General features: G+C 45.5%; 1 protein-coding gene across 1 annotated transcript in view; it reads right to left on the bottom strand.

The window, feature by feature from the left end:
- The window catches only part of LTK (leukocyte receptor tyrosine kinase), a 167,924-nt gene that overhangs the window by 50,024 nt on the left and 99,428 nt on the right, over nucleotides 1–18,472 (bottom strand). Inside the window, exons 10-16 of the mRNA XM_048853213.2 lie at nucleotides 15,223–15,317; nucleotides 7,434–7,535; nucleotides 3,923–4,100; nucleotides 3,314–3,464; nucleotides 2,012–2,143; nucleotides 1,316–1,472; nucleotides 366–548 (exon numbers count right to left, since the gene is read on the bottom strand). Coding sequence (XP_048709170.1) covers nucleotides 366–548; nucleotides 1,316–1,472; nucleotides 2,012–2,143; nucleotides 3,314–3,464; nucleotides 3,923–4,100; nucleotides 7,434–7,535; nucleotides 15,223–15,317 — 998 coding nt within the window. The remainder of the gene's footprint in view (nucleotides 1–365; nucleotides 549–1,315; nucleotides 1,473–2,011; nucleotides 2,144–3,313; nucleotides 3,465–3,922; nucleotides 4,101–7,433; nucleotides 7,536–15,222; nucleotides 15,318–18,472) is intronic.

Raw genomic sequence — 18,472 nt, 5'->3', positions numbered from 1 at the left:
TGCTGAATGACAGCAAAGGTGTGGTGGCCATGAGATGCCAGGGTCCCTACTTTGCATTGGTCTCTTGAAGTATGGAGTTCCACTGGGACTTGCTAGTGAGATAATGTGTTTACCTCGTGTCCTCAAAGAGGAAAATGAAATCATTCATCCCAGACCCATCAGGGCTGGCAGAGCCCTTCTATCCAAAAGTATGCCGTGGTTCAATTTGGTGCAAATAGGTTAGTTTTCAACAGAATGAATCATCTTTTCCCTCTAGACAGGTCAAAGGCAGGCGAAAGGATGGTTAAATATCCTTGCAGATCCAGAGCAATGTTCCCAGTACCTACAGTCTCCATTCCCCTAAACGATAGGGCAAACAGACCTACCTTTGTAGCCTCCACCGCCCCCGCCAGATGTACAAGCTCCTCCTCCTCCACCAAAACCACCTGAGGTGGCCCACTGGAGTTTGGCTAGTGACTGGGGACAGGCCTGGCCTCCCTCTCCACCCTCCAGGAGGGACTTCCCAGTCTGAGGAAACAGGGTGGTGTCTTCCCAGCCACCACCTCCACCTGCAGAAAAAAAAAAAAGAGAGAAAAGCAGGTGAGCAGGGTGTGGGCAGAGTGGAGTGGGGGAAAGTGTGTGAAGAGAGAGAAAATCTCTCTTATGGGTTGTCTAAGATGTACCTGCATTGACCCCCTCGCCAGTTGACCCCCCTCGCTAAGTTGACCCCCTCGCCAAGGGAGTGAGGATGTCCATCAATGCAGCTTGCACGATGAAAACCCAGTGCAGGGTCTATATTCTCTGTTGCTAAGCTAGCTGTGAAAAGCACTTGCTAACTACATGTACTGGTGTCCATCCCTTTAAAGAGTGACTGGGCCATGGCTCCCTGGCTTAAGCCTCCGGCATCAGCAGTATCGACACGGATGGTTGTGCTGTGATCAGAGAAGTCTCTTTTGTCATAGCCAAAGAAACAGCTGTTATGGTTGTGGTCAGAGTGTCTTACTCATAAACTCATAGACTTTCCTTCAGAGGGAACTGAAGGAGGTGGTTCTACATTTTATACCCTTGTTGGGAGCACAAGGAGCTAGGAGATGGGTGGGGCCACCCCATGGGTGCTGCTAGGGAAAACTGCCTGGCACCAGTGCACAGGACATGCACATATCTACAGGGTAACGGATATATGCAAGCACTTGAGGAAGAACCATTCATGTCTCAGTGGGTTACTCCCACAGAAAAGTTAATATGAATCAAAAGGATTTGTGTTGCTTAATGTCTGCAGGCCAGTTTTGTGTGTTCAGCCATTAAATCCAGACCTTGTATTGCTACAGGGCCTCACCTGCTGCCCCAGTTCTCCCATTGACTCCAGGAACTGCTGTGGTGTTCTCAAATTGCTCCAGGGGCACATCATCCAGGGAGCTGTCCTGATCTCTCAGGTATGCCTTTCCCCCTCCTCCTGCAGCGATGAGCAACGGTTCGAAAACCCCATCCCTCGGCTGCTCAAGGACAAATACAATTCAGTACACAGGACAGCTGAAAGGTGCAGCAGGCTCAAAACCATCAGATACCAGAAAACCCTTCAACCTCTCAGATGAGAGAACTCACCTAACTCATTGCATCAGTAAGCATAAAAGCAGCTCATACAATACTGGCCATAGCCCAGAGTAATGCTACAGATTGTCTCCTGACATCATTATTCAGAGCAGTCTGCCAACTGTGACAAGTATCTAAGGCAGGTCCAATTAAACACGAGTTGTCGAGGCTGGACCAGTACCAGTGTTAAGCAGCAGACCCTGGTTTGAATTCCAGTCCTGGTATTGTTGCTTGGGCTGACAGTGCCGAGGAGGCAGTAGCTAGCAGGTGATTGAAATGAGGGGGAATGAGGATAGGAGGAATTTGCGTTTTTGTAAAACATTCTCTCCCTTCCTTCAACTTCCTGAAACAGCAGATAGCATCGTATCACATGATCACTAGTGAAAGCTAGCTCTTCTGCTGGACACTGTCCAGAAGGGGACTAGAAAGAGGGAAGACTTACTCTAAAGATGAAGGTGGCTCCTCCACCCCCACCCCCTCCTCCAGCCCAGTCCTTCAGATCCTTTTTGAGTTTGTAATCTTCTTCAATGAGAGATGACTCCCCCAGGCAAATCTTCTGGGTCTGAACATTCCCCTGAAGGAGACAACAGATGCAGTTAGAGATCAACACAGTCTAGTCTGCATGCATAGATCTGTACACATAGTATGTGTTCTCCTTGTGGATGGACCACTAGCTTGGTAAGTGACCTGTCCCTTGGCCCCTCACAAGCTTCTCCTGAGCTGGGAACACACCTCCCATGTGCAAGTGACATAAGAAAGGTTCACAGCAGAATCAGGAAAAGGCAATGAGCCCATATTAGTTTTATTATTCATAACAAATGCTAATACATTGCACCCCTAGAGCTCCTTACATTCCAGGAACTTAAAATGCTTTCTAATTAATTCTCAGAATACTGCTATTCGATAGGTTAGTGTTATTTGTACTCATTGTTCTGATGAGGAAATGCAAGAACAGAGAGATGACTTGATTTGCACAAGGTTGAACAATGAGTCAGTGGCAAGGCTGGGAATAAAACCCAGCAGTCCTAGCTCCCCATTCCCTGCACAAAACACTAGACGACACAGAGAAAATACAGAAAAATTGTTTCTCAGCTTGGATTTTTTGGGGGACACTGAGCTACACACATCTTTGGAGTTTGTTCTTTCCTGTGTTTCTTTGTGTTTGCAGAGGCCATTGGTGTCAATGGAAAGATCCCCATTAACTTTAACAAGCTTAGAATCCAGCCATAAGATTGTAAGCTCTTCAGGGCTGGGACCACTTCTTACTATATGTGCCTAACACAATGGGGCTGTGATCCCAACAGGGGCCTCGAGGCACTCACAAGTAATGATCTCAAATCCTGGCAGGCCTGTTAAAATCCCTACTGTGAAGAAATGCTGTTTGTGACCAGGAACATGCAGCTCAGACCTAGCAGTTGGCTGTGACTGCCCTGTTAAAGCAAGTGAAAGGGGCAGCTTTCTATTTTGAACACCAGGATTTAAAAGCAGACTTTTATGCTTGTGCTTTTGGAGTACACTCTTCATTTCAGATTTCCTTGTTTTTGTTTTCAGAAGATTCTTTTTAGCTCAGCTCATTGGTTCCTCCCAATTCCTTTCTGGGTTTTACTCGCTCAGGTCTGGGATTCCTGCCCTTCATCACCAGTACAGCCAAACTCTAAACCCACTCACTGAGGGGGTCTGCAGCTTATTTGTAATGTGGTTGTGCCCAGTGACAAGTGTGTGTGTGTGTGTGTGTGTCCCTCACCCCTGGGCAGGCATCCTCCCCCTGCTGCCCCACCAAGATGTAGAGGAGCTCATCTTTCTCCAGCTGGAAGGTGGCGGAGATGAAGACCCCATGCGATCTCTTCTTGTGGTTCTTGGCTCCTTTCCCTCCGGCTGCTCCATATGCAGATATCCTGAAAAAGAAAGGAAGCAGTTAGAGAGACAGAAACCCCACATCCACAGCCCCAAAGCAACTCGAGCCATGAGCTTCCCATGCCAATGCTCCTGCACGGTCACAACCCCAAAGTGACTCCGTTCCTGAGCTCCCTGCAGCCAGTTCTCTAAAACCATCACAGCCCCAAAGTGAGCTCCCCACAGACAGCACCCCTACAGTCCCACAGCCTCGAGGCCGTTCCAGTCCTGAGCTCCTCACTATCAGTGCTACTTCACTCCTCCCAATAACTCCTCACTTACATTGTTCCTGAACCGTAGCTCTCCACTGTGACTCCTGCTGGCTCTGAGGTACTCACATTTACCCCACACTCAGCCACTCCCGACAGATGTTGCTGCACTAAAGGGTGTACAAATGCTATGGTAAGTGGGAGCTGCTAGCTGACTGCCTTTCTGGTCCCCGGCATACACTGACACTCACAAGTATCGGTTTGTTGCTGGCACTCTCCACACTTGCACCCCTCGGAGCGGTCCCTCTTTCTCTACAGTCACTGAGATGTTGGTGTTGTGATAGGCGCTGTCGCACTGTGCTTGAGTTGGTCCTTGGGGGCCACTGGCACCACAGGTTGTGAACCACCAAAGAACAACAGGCACATTTCCTGCAACAAAAACAGTGAGAGTTGAGCCTAGAGATGTCAGCCTCCCTTTCATAGTCAGATACAATACCCACACAACCCCTCCGCAATCACAGGGCAAATGACATTGAAATGCAGCAACTGTTCCTGTTGATACATGTTTCTGTAAATTCCTTGGTGACTAACCTAGGAGATTCATGAAAAAACAAATTTCACATCACACCATTCGGTGATGTTAATTTAGATACAAGACAACTATAAGCCAGTCCCGGCTTTAGCAATATCTGCCTTGTGCAGGGTTTTTAAACCATCACACACATTTATTCTGTCATACGTATATACATCAAAGTTTTCCTTAACATAGTTATGACTACACACAAAAGCTGTGTTAAAAGAACATTAATGTTGCAAAGTCAAGGTGTCAGAAATTAGGAAATCCCTGAATTATTCAGGTTGCCTGCAAAACCTTAATTCAGCCCCCTTGTGCATATGCATTATGATACAATCTTTACTTACCTGATTGCATACAGTTTTGTTTTGTTTTTGCACAGGACCCCTGCCTCATGCAAAGCACAGGATGAATGGTGCTCTTGGTATGAATCAGAGCTGTATAGTGAAGGAGCCTATTGGCTGTAGGGTCCCTGATTAATTTGTTGTAGAAGTCAGAAGGTATATAGTGAATAAGGAAGGGGATTGCAAGAAGAGAAAGGATGGTTGCATAGAATCATAGAACTGTAAGACTGGAAGGGACCTCACTAGTCCAGTCCCCGGCACTGAGGCAGGACTAAGCATTATCTAAGACCATCCCTGACAGGTGTTTGCCTAACCAGTTCTTAAAAACCTATAATAGAGATTCCACAACATCCCTAAGTAATTTGTTAGCTACACTGCTTAACTACTGTGACAGTTAGGAAGTTTTTCCTAATGTCTAACCTAAATCTCCCTTGCTTCAATTTAAGCCATTACTCCATGTCCTGTCCTCAGTGGATAAAGAGAAAAATGTATCACCTTCCCCTTTATGACAATCTTTCATGTATTTGAAGACTTATCATGTCCCCCTCAATCTTCTCCTGTTCAGATGAAATAAACCCATTTTTTTCAATCTTTCATTGTAGGTCATGTTTTCTAGATTTTGAATATTTTTTGTTGCTCTTTTCTGGACTTTTTCCAATTTGTCCACATCTTTCCTGAAGTGTGGTGCCCAGAACTGGACACAGTACTCCAGCTGAGGCCTTATTAATGCTGTGTAGAGCTGCAGAATTACTTCTCGTGTCTTGCTTTCAACATTCCTGCGAGTACATCCTGGAATGGTATTTGCTTTTGGTAGTGATGGATTTTGTGTTCATTTTGTATGTGCCTGATTCAATATACCTGGGGGTTCTGATTTGCAGAAATGTTGGGCACTCACGGCTGCAACCCTAGTCATTGGGAGCTGTACTTTCAACCTATGAAGTGTTGTATAATCCTAAATACTCTGAAAAATCAGATCCTAGTTATCTCAAATTTGGCACCTGAAATTAGTGGATATTTTTGACCTTAACCTCCCTATGCCTCAGCTCCCCATCTGTAAAATGGGGATAATTGCTCCTCACCTCAGTGGGGTGTGGTAAATTTAAATTTATTGATATTTATGAAGCGCTCAGATACCATAGTGATGAACGCCCCAGAAAAGCCCACGAGGAAATTAACAATTCTGTCTTCAGCGCAAGGTTTGAATAATGTGGAGTAAATGTGGTTTTAGTCAATAAAACAAAATATTGGCTAGCAGCTCATTAAAGGAGCACTGTCCATCCTGTGCACTGAACGAGGCAGGAGTCCTGTGGAAAAAATAGTATGTGATCATGTAATAAAAAACTGTATCATAATTCATATGCACAAGGGGGCTGAATTAAGGTTTCATAGGCAACCTTAATTCTGACATTTCTTAATTTTTGAGTCCTTGACTTTGAAAACGTAATGTTCTTTTAACATAGTTATAATTATGCACAAAAACTATGTTAATAAAAATCCTGATGCATATATGTATGACAAAGTGAATGTGTTTGATGATTTTAAAACCCGGCAGAAGGCAGATATTGCTGAAACATTGACTGGCTTATAATTGTCTTGCTTCTAAACAAATACTACTAACATTATTGAATGGGGTGTGATGTGACATTTGTTTGTTCATGAATCTCCTAGTTTAATAACCAAGAAATCCACAAAAACATGTGTCGAAAAAGGAACTATGGGGCAGTTCCCACCCTTCAGAAATATTATTCCAGGCTTTTGCAAACTCAGGCAAACAGCACTGCATTGATTTTCACTTGATTCTTGCTTTCCGGGTTTTCATTGCAACATTAAACACAACATTTTTATTTAGGACGAAAGGTTCGATTCTGAGGTAATGGGTAGGTAACAGAATCACCAAATTATGAAATACAGGGGCCTTGTATATAAGATAGTGACTCTTTATGTCTGTTTAATTCCAAAGGCGAGCAGGGAGGCAGAATATTGGGTAGCTAATAAAAATCTTTTTCCAAGTAAAAAGTCCAATCCTGCTCCCATTGAAGTTATTTTGAACGTCAACTGGAACAGGACTGGGCTCAAAACCCGCTAATATATATTTTTTTTTAAAAAAGGAGTGTGATGCAATGTTTGCATCTGTTCGTGGATTCTTTGCAAGAGCCCCTGGTATGGTCCGAGCGCCATAGGAATTCTTGTATATACTATTTTTATAAAAAGGGCATGTGGTCTGCATATTTTTTATGGCTACACAGAAAATACCAAGTCATTCTGATTATTCCTTTGGGCCTAATATTACAAGATGCTGATCATCTCCTGAAAGGTGCTGAGCTCCTTCAACTCCCATTGAAGCTGTTGGAAATTGGTTGTGTTCAGAACCTCACAGGATGTGATCGGGACTTATTCAGGTCCTTTGTGTTTAACCATATGATTATTTAACCTCTATCTGGGTATGCATTGACTAGAAATGAGGAGTCCACTAGTTAGATTAAAATAAGAGCTGATCCAGACTTTTTGTTGTTTCTTCTGTGCTTCCATGCTCTGGTTGGTGTCAGAAAAATAACTTGAAAAAACTCAGCAATGGCCATTGTGGAATTTCTGGCCCAGTTTTCCAGATTCAGGAGTCTGGATAAAGTAGTAAGGATGGGCTGTTGCAAGGACTATTTACCAGATACCAGGCTCCAGTATGGAAATGTCTACATGAGTGAGAGACAGAGCTCAAGTATGGGACCATCTGCCTGAGACACAAAGATCCACTAATTAACTATGGGAATTTCTATCTGTAAGGCAGGAACTTGATCCAGGACCGTCTATTGAACTCAGGAGTCAGGGCTTCAGTATGGAGCTATCTACCTGAAAGGGAGGGCTCTTCCAATGGGTTCAAGAGATTCTCATCCATGATACTGATTTCCCGTGGGTATTGGTGCTTTCCAGCAGAATGGCTTTGTCTTCTTCCTGTCACCGTGCGTGGGATGGATGAGAAAGAAATGGGGGCAAAAAAGAGAGAATTTCAACCAAACTGCAGATAAATCAGGCACAATCATTTTATTAAAATAAAAAAGTCCCCTTTGCAAGGCAGCAGAGAAGTAACTATGGTGTCCCTTATGCCACATGGACTACTGGAGCAAAAGGAACAGAGTTCTGTCATGTGTATGTGATGTGCATGTGTGTCATAGAATGAATGGAAAAGAAGAGGAGAGAGAGAGAGAGAGAGAGAAAAGGAAGCCAGAGAAAGAGACAGGGAGAAAGGAAATTTAGTACTTTAAAGAACTTCTGTTTTCAATTATCCTTACAAATCATTTGGGTCCTGATCCTTGGCTTTGCTCAGGCACAGGGACCTGCCTGCTGCCGCATGAAGCCACACTGAAGTAAAAGGGACTCTGCATGGATACAGGGCTCTACCCCCATTTAGCCAACAGCAGGAAAAGGGCCTTAGTTTGCATTTACATGCAGTAAACAAGAATATTAACCATAAACTTGACTATGATTAACAAAGAATATTCAGAGACTGCATGACCCAGGAGAATCGACAATGGAATATTATATATTGATAATGGACATCCTGCTTTTAATCAGCTCAGTAATGACTGAACATTAATAGACTACTAATGGTGGTGCAAAAACGTTCATGAAATTTCAGAATACATTTTTTGCTAATTCATTTGACAAAGTTTCCAAGTTCTCAAAATTTTGTTTTCTGAGAAATGTTGATTCCCAGTTTTTGTGTGCGTGCAGATCAGCTTGTGAAATGCCCTTCTAATTTGCATTTTCATTCTTTTATGATTTTGCAAGTTCCAGATTTCATAAAGTGGCAAGGTAGCCATGTTTTTACAAATTTTGCTTGTGGAGAGAAAACAGGGAGAGATGACTCAACATCGAAACAGTCACAAACAGCATTGATCAGATATTGTACACACCACTCCATGCATGTTTTACAGGTGTGGCAGGGTGAAGCCAACTGGGCCCAGAGCAGTTCTTTAACCCCTTCTTTCCAGTCTGAGGTTTGTACACCTCATCACACCATCTAATGCCTGTTCAGTGGCCAACACAAACTGAGCTCATTCATTTCCAGCTGGACAGTTATCCCTTCAAAAAGCCACCACTACATTTATCATTAATTAACACCCTCATCAGCAGTCTCAGCAGAGGCCAATTACCAAACTGAGCCATGAAAACTGAACTGACCTCTCCCTTAGGGGTATTCTCTGCAGGTCTGACTTGAAGCACACTAATAGGTGACAGTGAAGGAGAGTGTTGTATTGACTCTTTCCATAATTTATCTGTTCTGTGGATAGACAGAGGACTTCACCTGACAGAGGTGTCAAACTAACAGCTGTAACAAAAACTGAAATTAACCTAAACAAACTATGGGGATTAAAGACCAAAAGAACCCAAGTAAAAAGACTGGAAGGTCAGACAGAAAGAGGCTCTTGGTCTCTGAGGGCCTGAGTTAAATTAATTATGAATCCAGAAGGTCAAGACCATTTTTCCAGCATAGCGTCTAGCATCCAGAGATGTACAATAAACTCAAGCACTTTAGCCAGAGCGAAGGAATGTAAATCAGTCCCCATAACAAAGCCTCAGTCTGTGTCTCTGGCTGGATTTTTAGCAAGGTAGCATCCTAACAGCATGTCCTAGGGGAATTCTTCGTTTCCATTCAAACACCCTATCCTCCTTTTCCAAACCTTCTGTCTCCTTCATGCTTGCCAGACCAAGAACTGCATCCATTAGCCTCATTGAGCATCAGGCTGCTCCCATCAATTATTGCTACCGCTTAGAATGCCAGCATTTTATAGACTGCAGAGAAATGAATGCATAGGAGGGTATGTTCTATATACAGGAAGGTGCAAGCTCCAAAGTTCTGTGTTTCAGTCTATTCCATCTTCTGTCTGGTCCCCTACTCTGTGTGTGTGTGTGTGTGTGGGGTTTATAAGCATATGGAACGGGGAAGGCCTCTGATCATGAGTTGCTAGATGACACTTTGGGGTATATGTATGTTGGAGAAATCTGCAGAGCAATGGGCTCTCTGGAGATTTTATATATACACAGAGACCATGAAAAAAAAATATATTGTAAGGAGAGTGATCACTTAAGATGAGCTATTACCAGCAGGAGAGTGGAGTGGAGGGAAAGAAAACCTTTTGAAGTGATAATCAAGGTGGGCCATTTCCAGCACATTTCCAGAAGTTAACAAGAATGTCTGAGGAACGGGGGAGGGGGGGGGGGGGAGGAATAAACAAGGGGAAATAGTTTCACTTAGTATAATGACTCAACCACTCCCAGTCTCTATTCAAGCCTAAGTTAATTGTATCCAATTTGCAAATTAATTCCAATTCAGCAGTCTCTCTTTGGAGTCTGTTTTTGACGTTTTTTTGTTGAAGGATACTCACTTTGAGATCAGAAATCGAGTGACCAGGGAGATTGAAGTGTTCTCCGACTGGTTTATGAATGTTATAATTCTTGACATCTGATTTGTGTCCATTTATTCTTTTACGTAGAGACCCCACACTGCAGCCCTGGGGGCAGGTCTCCTGTTGGGAATCCCCGCAGACCGTGGGAGTCTTCTGGAGGCACAGAGATGAAGTGGCTCTCTCTTACACCTCTTTTCTCACAGCCCCTGCTGCAAATGTGGTGTTGGTAATGGGGAGAGATAGTGGCCCAAATGGTGTATGGTCCCTTAGGGATCCCAGCCAGTGCAAAATGAAGTAACCGCCAAGCCTCTCTAACCTGTATTGCAGCAGCGGCAGAGAATCAGGAAGTAGAATCAGCTCCCCAACACCCCCTTTGCTGATCCATTAAATTTCCAGTGAATGCTGGTACTAAATCAGTCAAATCATTGCATTCCCTTCTGTCCATCTCAAGAGCCAAGCATGGTGCCTCCACAGTCACTGTCTCCCATCCCCACCCCAGTGCCAGCATGGTGAGTGGGAGCCTGGAAATCAGGAACTGAACACCTGCCATACAGAGCTCCCCGGGACAGACCGGCCATGATAAAAACAAATCTTTTACAAAAGCACAAGTAAGGTCCAGCATTAAATCTAATCCTGCAGGCCAAGCCAACTCAGAGTCTGCTTTCACACATCAGAGACTGCAATCTTAATAAGAACAAGATACAGCGAAGCTCAGAGCGATGCATGGTAAGAGAGAAAAAGCAGAGAGCCTCTAAGCACTCAAGAGGGCAGTGACTGCTCAAGATACATTCTTTTAAGCATGTTGCAATATGAAATTTTCAAAGGTATTCAGGCATCTAACTATGCAGATATTGATTTCAATGGGAGCTGGGTGCCTAACCTGCTTAGGTGCTTTTGGTAATCCCAGTAGGTGCCTAGACACCTTTGAATATCTGGCCTTCTAGCCCAGTGGTTTTCAAACTGCAGGTCGCGACCCAGTGCTGGGTCACAGAATGTAAGGCACTGGGTCATGGCGGCTCTGGTCAGCACCGCCGACTGGGCCGTTAAAAGTCCCATCAGCGGTGCTGCCCAGTTAAGGCAGGCTAGTCCCTACTTGTTCAGACACTGTGCTGCGCCTCCAGAAGCAGGTCCGGCTCCTAGGCGGGATAGACCACGGGGCACTGCGCACTGCCCCTGCCCTGAGCACCGGCTCCTGGCCAATGGGAGCTGTGGGGGCGGTGCCTTCAGGCAAGAGCCGTGCAGAGCTGCTTGCACACTTCTGCCTAAGAGCCAGACCAGCTGCTGGCCACTTCCAGGGCGCAGTGCAGTCCGCAGTGACAGGACAGGCAGGAAGCCTGCCTTAGCACCTCCGCTGTCACTGACTGGGAGCCACTTGAGGTAAGCCTGTGCCCCAACCCCCTACCCCAGCCCTGAGTCCCCACAAGCCTGGAGCCCTTCCTGCACCCCAAACCCCTCATCCCCAGCCCCACCCCACAGCCTGCACCCCCAGCCCAGAGCCCTGACCTCCTCCTGTACCCCAACCCACTGTCCCAGCCCTGAGCCCCCCCAAACCCCTCACCCCCGGCCCCACTCCACAGCCCTCACCCCTGTATCCCAACCCTCTGTTGCAGCCCTGAACCCCTCCCACACCCAAAACCCCTCATCCCCAGCTCCATTGGGTCATGGACATCAATTTTCTTCAACTGGGTTGCCAGAAAAAAAGTTTGAAAACCACTGCTCTAGCTAGTCAGCCAGGACAGTGTCCCCTTTCCCTTTACGATAACTTCTCCCTCTCTCATAAAAATTGTGAGACTGAATCAGACCCCAGGTCCATCTCGTCTAGTATCCTGGCTCCAACAGTGCCCAGAACTACATGTTTCAGAGGTTGATTTATGCCCTGAAGCAGGAGCGTTTATATCCAAATTTCTGTGCTTATCTGTTTGTTGCTAATCCTTACTGGTGTTCCTTGAGCTGCTCTCAGTATCCACAGAAATAGACCATCTATTTTTCAAATCCCACTAACCTCTTGGGCTCAGTGATGAGGGCTTTGAAGCCCCATCTGCCATTCCCAGCCCTTCCGCTCAGAGACAATTCCTTTAAAGCCAGTGCTGCATTCTGTAGAAGAGAGAGGACTGGAACTAATGAGGAAATTAGGCCTGGATCCATAAAGGGATTTACAAAAACAACAAGGAGTCTTTAAGGTGCCACCAGTCTCCTTGTTGTTTTTGTAGATACTACTACAGCTACAGTAATACAGCTACTCCCTGTTACAAAGGGATTTAGGCATTGCAACACTGACCATTGCAAGACCTAACTTTCTGATGCGTAGAAAATCACGGGAACACCACTGGACTCTACAAAGCCTGAATTAGGTGCTTATCTTTCAATCATGGTGGGGGGGCAGGCAGGAGGGGGAGACTTGGGAGTCCCTGAGTCCAGTCCCCCTGCCCTAATCACTTCCATTATTTAGTCAGAGCGGAACAGCTGCAACAGGAGAGTCTCAAGGAGCCCCACATCAGAATACTGCACTGCTCAGTGGTTAGAGCACTCTCCTCAGAGGTGGGAGATCCCTGTTCAAATCCTTTCTCCCCCTCAGGCAGAGATGGGGGGATTGAACCCAGGTCTTCCACATCCCATGCGAGTGCTCTAAAAGTCATAAGGTAGGCACTGCTGCAGCTGGCTGGATTTTGAATGAGACCCAATTCAAAGGAGGGGTACTCAGGGGCCACCTACTGGATCGGGCTCCACATGCAAGAAAGGCAAGCAAACCTCTCTCTCCCCACAGTTCACAATTTGCTCTGAGGTCTAGGTGGGAGATAGGTATCCAGATTCCTGGAGTGAGGCAGCAGTGTGCATGGTCAGAGACAGAAATTTAATTGCTGAGGGCACTTTTACCCAGAACATTTCATAGAATCATAGAATATCAGGGTTGGAAGAGACCTCAGGAGGTCATCTAGTCCAACCCCCTGCTCAAAGCAGGACCAATCCCCAATTTTTGGCCCAGATCCCTAAATGGCCCCCTCAAGGATTGAACTCACAACCCTGGGTTTAGCAGGCCAATGCTCAAACCACTGAGCTATCCCTCCCCCCATTTGGGCACCTACAGGGTTTGGTGGGAGATTTGTGGATTGCACTGGAACTTAAAACTGAGATTTAGGCACCACCCAAGATTTAGGTGCCTAATATGGCGTTCAGGTGCCTAAGTATCTTTGTGGATTTGGGTATTAGTATTTACATCCTAACAAGGAGCAAATCCTGCCTGCCAGGCTGCCAGGCTTCCTTCTTGCCTCCCTCTGCAAAGAATGTAGTTCTCTCTGCTTGGATCTTAATTGGCTTCATTTGTGACATGTGAAGCCTCTCCTGGCCAGAGAGAAGTAATTTCATTACTGAAAACACAGCAGAGCTGCTGGGCTTCTCCGTGACCTAACTGAATTAAAGGGATGAGAAGATGAATAGAAGGCTGTTTTCAAAGGCAAGAAAATGTCAACTCACAATGAGGATTCAAAGAACAGTGGTAAACCCGAGTCTTGTAAGAAACACAGTTTCTTCACTCTGTCCTTCCACTGCATGAATTGTGCCTTCCAGGCTAGATCCTCTGCAGGTATAAATGGCTGTAGCTCCATTCAAATCAATACTGATTTATGCCAGCTGAACATCTGGGCCTACATGTTTAACATACCCGTGCTTTTAGCTCCCAACATCATCTTTTTGCAGAAGAATGAGAAGAGAGGCTAGATCTGCGTCCCCTCCACATCTCACATTGAGACAGGAAATGAGATGGCACCTTTAGAAAACCTTCATCTCTTCTTCAATTATATTCCAAAGACACCAGAGAAATGTTTACAGACCAAACCCCAAATCCAGTCTACACCCACGTACCTTCAGCAGTTAGCAATGCAGAAATGTTGGAGTAGATGTATGGCCTCACTTGCAGAGCTGATGAGCACCTGCAGGTCCTGTTGATTTCAAATTGGAGGTCTAAGTGCTCAGCCCTTCAGAAAGTCATGCTCCGCGAAGCACAAAGAAGAGGACTGATAGCACTGACTTGAGCCAGGCACAGTGTGGGCAGATGCTGCGTATACTTCCCTTGCATAGTTCCGCTAACACACCTCAGTCGCAAACTCAACCACCTCTGATCCCGCAGGCCCGAAGCCCTCCTGGGCAGAGAGACAGGCAATTGTGTGGAATGACAATAGACTCCTTGGTGATTTTGTGCTGTGCACAAATAGGGAGCAGGTTGAGACACGGTTATCACATTTTCCTTAGGATGCCAGCCAGGGTTTGGAAAAAGAACTATGTATTTTCCTTATGTTCTGTTTCTTTCACAGAGATGCTAGTTTTTTCAGTGTTTAAAAACTAAAGTCAGCTGCTGATGTTTCCAAGTGCTAGAGCAAGTGCTTCCTTGCCCTCCTTCCACATATCTGCTCTGCAGGCTGCAAATTAACCCCTCTGCGCACTTTAACCAACATCCTAACGTGTGAGCCCCACCAGAGTCCACTGGCACTTAGGGCCTACTTCATTCCTGAGGCCAATGGGGGTGGCTTCCTGTGTTTCCAGGCACCTGGTTGGATTTCTAGGTAGAATACATTGTAACAAGTTACAGGTATTTGTGGTTTTCCTTGCTTGATTGCTTGCATACTACCCATCCACCAGTGACATGTGAAGCCTCTCCTAGCCGGGAGGAGTAAACTCATTGTATCGGTAGTCATAATCTTAGCCCTTTTTATCAAAGAGAGAAAGCATTGGTACTAGGGGGAGGAAATGATTTCTCAAGGTTCTGTTATTTTCCTACCCTCACACTCAAAGGCGATACATTACGGTGACCTTTCCACTAGTTGATTCAGACTAAATGTGACTTTGAAGTCTATCAATTTCCAGAGCAGGTAGGTCAGAAGGGGTCACTAAAGAACAGTGCAATATGATCTTTCTACCTTTGAGCTAATTGCAAGGCCAGTGCTTCCAGTCAAGATGGGCAAAGGTCCCAAAATATGTGATCTGGGATACTGCAGGTTACGGAAAAGAAAGAGCATTAAGAAGGCAGAGATACACTGGAAAATTGTGTAAATGAAGGAAATCTTCTGCAGGGAAGGAGCTGAGAGTCACTATGTCCAAATACTACAGCACGATAAGATGTAGCACATATAATCCGAGTCCCCTCTGCAGGGAGACCATAACTTGCAAGGCCTGGATCATTGGTATGCTGATTATCCTATATAAATTATCTGAGAGGCTCAGAATGCTTTGTGACTCACCAACAGGGAAGCAGCCCACTCCAAAAGTAATATTGTCCATTGCAATGTCAGCTTGGGAATTCCAACCCCAGGTTGCTAAAAGCTGCAGGTGAAACCTTTGGAACAAGAGAAAGCTTTTAGAGACAGAGAGTGAAAGAGAGAAACAAACTCCCAAAACAGCCACCCCATAATGATAACATTGAGTCAGAGTATTTCTTCAGGGGAATGCAACAGTTCATGGGATGCTAAGCAGTATGCAACCTACAGACCAAGAGTGAGAGAAAGAGGGGTGAGGGAAGGGGACAAGTAAACTGCCCCATTTCAGTCACCACAAGACAAAAGGAAAATATCCATGCACAAAAGGCAAAAATTAAACCCAAAACCCCAATGATTTCCCCAGTATTTACAAAACAAGAGACAAACCCTGGGCCAGATCCTCAGATGGTGTAAATGAGGTGTGACAAAGTTCTTCCTCTGCCTTGGTGGGTCCTGTGCTTATTGGCAGATTTGCTCACCTCAGAGGTTCATGGCAGCCCTCAGTTTGGCCACTTTCGTGGCTCGAATCTGCCGTTCACTCAGTTAGCCTCCTCACTGGCCAGCATGGGGAAAAGGAAGAATAATCCCCGCAGACTCTGCTGATCCACCTAGTGGATCGGGGAACAGGCCAGAGACCTTCCCCTCTGGTGGAACCCAGAGTCCAGGTCAACTCCTCCGGTATCAAGTAGGGAGTTGGGGGAATGGAGGGATGGGGGGAACCTGGGTCCACCCTCTACTCTGGGTTCCAGCCCAGGGCCCTGTGGATTGCAGCTGTCTACAGTGGCTCCTGTAACAGCTGTGTGACAGCTACAACTCCCTGGGCTACTTCCCCATGGCCTCCTCCCAACACCTTCTTTATTCTGTCCACAGGACCTTCCTCCTGATGTCTGATAACACTTATGCTTCTCAGTCTTCCAATAGCATGCCTTCTCACTCTCAGCTTCTTGCGCCTCTTGCTCCAAGCTCCTTGCACGTGCATTACAAACTGAAGTGAGCTCCTTTTCAAAGCCAGGTGCCCTGATTAGCCTTCCTTAATTGATTCTAGCAGCTTCTTGATTGGCTGCAGGTGTTCTAATCAGCCTGTCTGCCTTAATTGTTTCCAGAAAGTTCCTGATTGTTCTGGAACCTTCCCTGTTACCTTATCCAGGGAAAAGGGACCTACTTAACCTGGGGCTAATATAGCTGCCTTCTATCACTCTCCTGTAGCCATCTGGCCTGACCCTGTCACAGAGGTTAATCAAAAGAGCTACACCAATGTACACCAGATGAGGGACTGGCTCCTGAGAAGTTTAGCAGTAGCTCCCCAGCATGTTCACTTTGCTGTTGTCTTACCCTTCTTAGGCTTGCTCAGCAGGAGTCATACGTTAACTAGCTTAGCTAGGCGGGTGCCAGGAAGACAATGTGTGCATGAAGACATCACGTCACACACTCTGAATTCAGTAGAGGGAAAAATATGCTGTGGGGTCCCTTCCTAATGGATGAAGGTGAACTGTTTTTGATTTACCATCATAAATAAATAGATGTCTGACATCTAAATACATTTGGATCTCATTTAAAACACATGGGGAGAACCTCAGTTACTGCCACTGGTGAAACTCCATCATGATTTATGGGAGATGGAGCACTGACATGCAGAGTATGCTGTTTAAATATATTCACTGTACAGTTTGGGAACAGTCTTGTTCTAAATGAGAGGCAATTAAAATATATATACCTGCCAAACATTGGCCCAGATCACAGATGATGTAATGTGGTGTAGCTCCACTGAAATCCTTAGGTCTACCCTGCTTTATACTAGCTGAGGAGCTGGTCCATTATGTTTAAGTGAAAAAATTCACAACTACAGGAGCTGGACCCATACAGGAAGAACATTTGCTGGTTCAGCATCAGTGTACTATAAATTCAGGGCCCTGTCAAATTTCACAGCCCTGGAGCCAGAGAATCCGCAGAGGAATTTGCTATTTGAGCCAGTTGCTGCAGAAACCCTCCTTGTAAACACACTGTTCCTGCTTACTGGGGCAGTTTTGCTGACTACTGCAATCAAAGACTTTTTGGGCTCCTTGCCTGCCTCTCTTGTTTTCTGCCTCGCCATCTCTCCCCTCAGAACGGGGATTTCTATCTGGTTTTAGTGGGTGTGCAGCGTAGTTACGAGAACCAGAAGGAGTTTTATAGATAGTGAAGCTTCTGATCAAGACATTGAGCACTGAACCTTCTAGGCTGTCATTCTCCTCTCCCCATTCAAGGTAAGAAATAATCAACTAGGAAGCTGAACTTACCAAGAACTACGCTCCACATAGCCTGCCCTCAACTACCTAGTACTCCTTCCTTCTGGCCTCCACCAGCTTCTGCCTTTTTACCTGCTTTCAGTCCTCACAGGCTTGATTATCTGGGTCTAAGTTCACACTGCTCCTTCCTGTTTCCTGTCTTCTCCTATTCTACCCATGCCCATGGGTATTCCCCCTCCTGGGAGCCAGGAACTCTACCCAACAGCAGAAGGAGGAGGTTAGAGGTCTCCCTGAAGAAGACAGAAGGGGCATGGCACTTTGGCCCAGAATTCCACAGCAAGGACCCTTTGAAACACAACAATACTGGATCCTGCATTAAAGTGGAAAGATGGCAGCAGCCAGAAATGCATCAAAAAGCAATTCAAAGACAGAGATTTCTATTTAATTACAATGAACAACACTACCTGTCATGTTGTTATAGATGGGGCTGGTAGCACCACTTATTATTAAGGTTGCCTGATTCTTCCCATTAGAAGCCCCTGCTTTTAGTTGTTTATAACTTTACCAAATTTTAGCCATTTGGGCTGAAATTTTTCACGCAGGGTGTCTGCCTCAGGCTGATCATTGATCATTATTATTTTTGATATCATTATTATTAAACTTCAGCCAAAACGGCTCCACCATTTCTGAGAATGAGGCTGAGGAAAAATACATTGCCTTGCCCGTGTTAAAAAGTTCTGAAGACACCCTCCAGAACCCCCATGCTTTGGAGCAAGGACTTGAAATTTGGCAGGAGAGTGGCCTTTGTATCAAGGATTTGCCTTTTGCCATCCCTGTGAAAATCTGCTCAAATTTGGCCAAGTTATAAGGTTTCAAAAACTGCAATTTGCATGTGGTCAGTAGAAACTTCTTAGAGTTTAACAGCAAAAATCTCCAAAGATTTCATCTATATTTGGCATGCAACAGCCCGTGGATGAGCAGGCTGTTCCCTGTAATTGCTGCTATGAGCT

This window comes from Caretta caretta, chromosome 6, assembly GCF_965140235.1.
Source record: "Caretta caretta isolate rCarCar2 chromosome 6, rCarCar1.hap1, whole genome shotgun sequence".
Taxonomy (NCBI): Eukaryota; Metazoa; Chordata; order Testudines; family Cheloniidae; genus Caretta; species Caretta caretta.
Note: the sequence above shows the minus strand (reverse complement) of the source record. Positions and strands in the feature narration are given on the sequence as shown.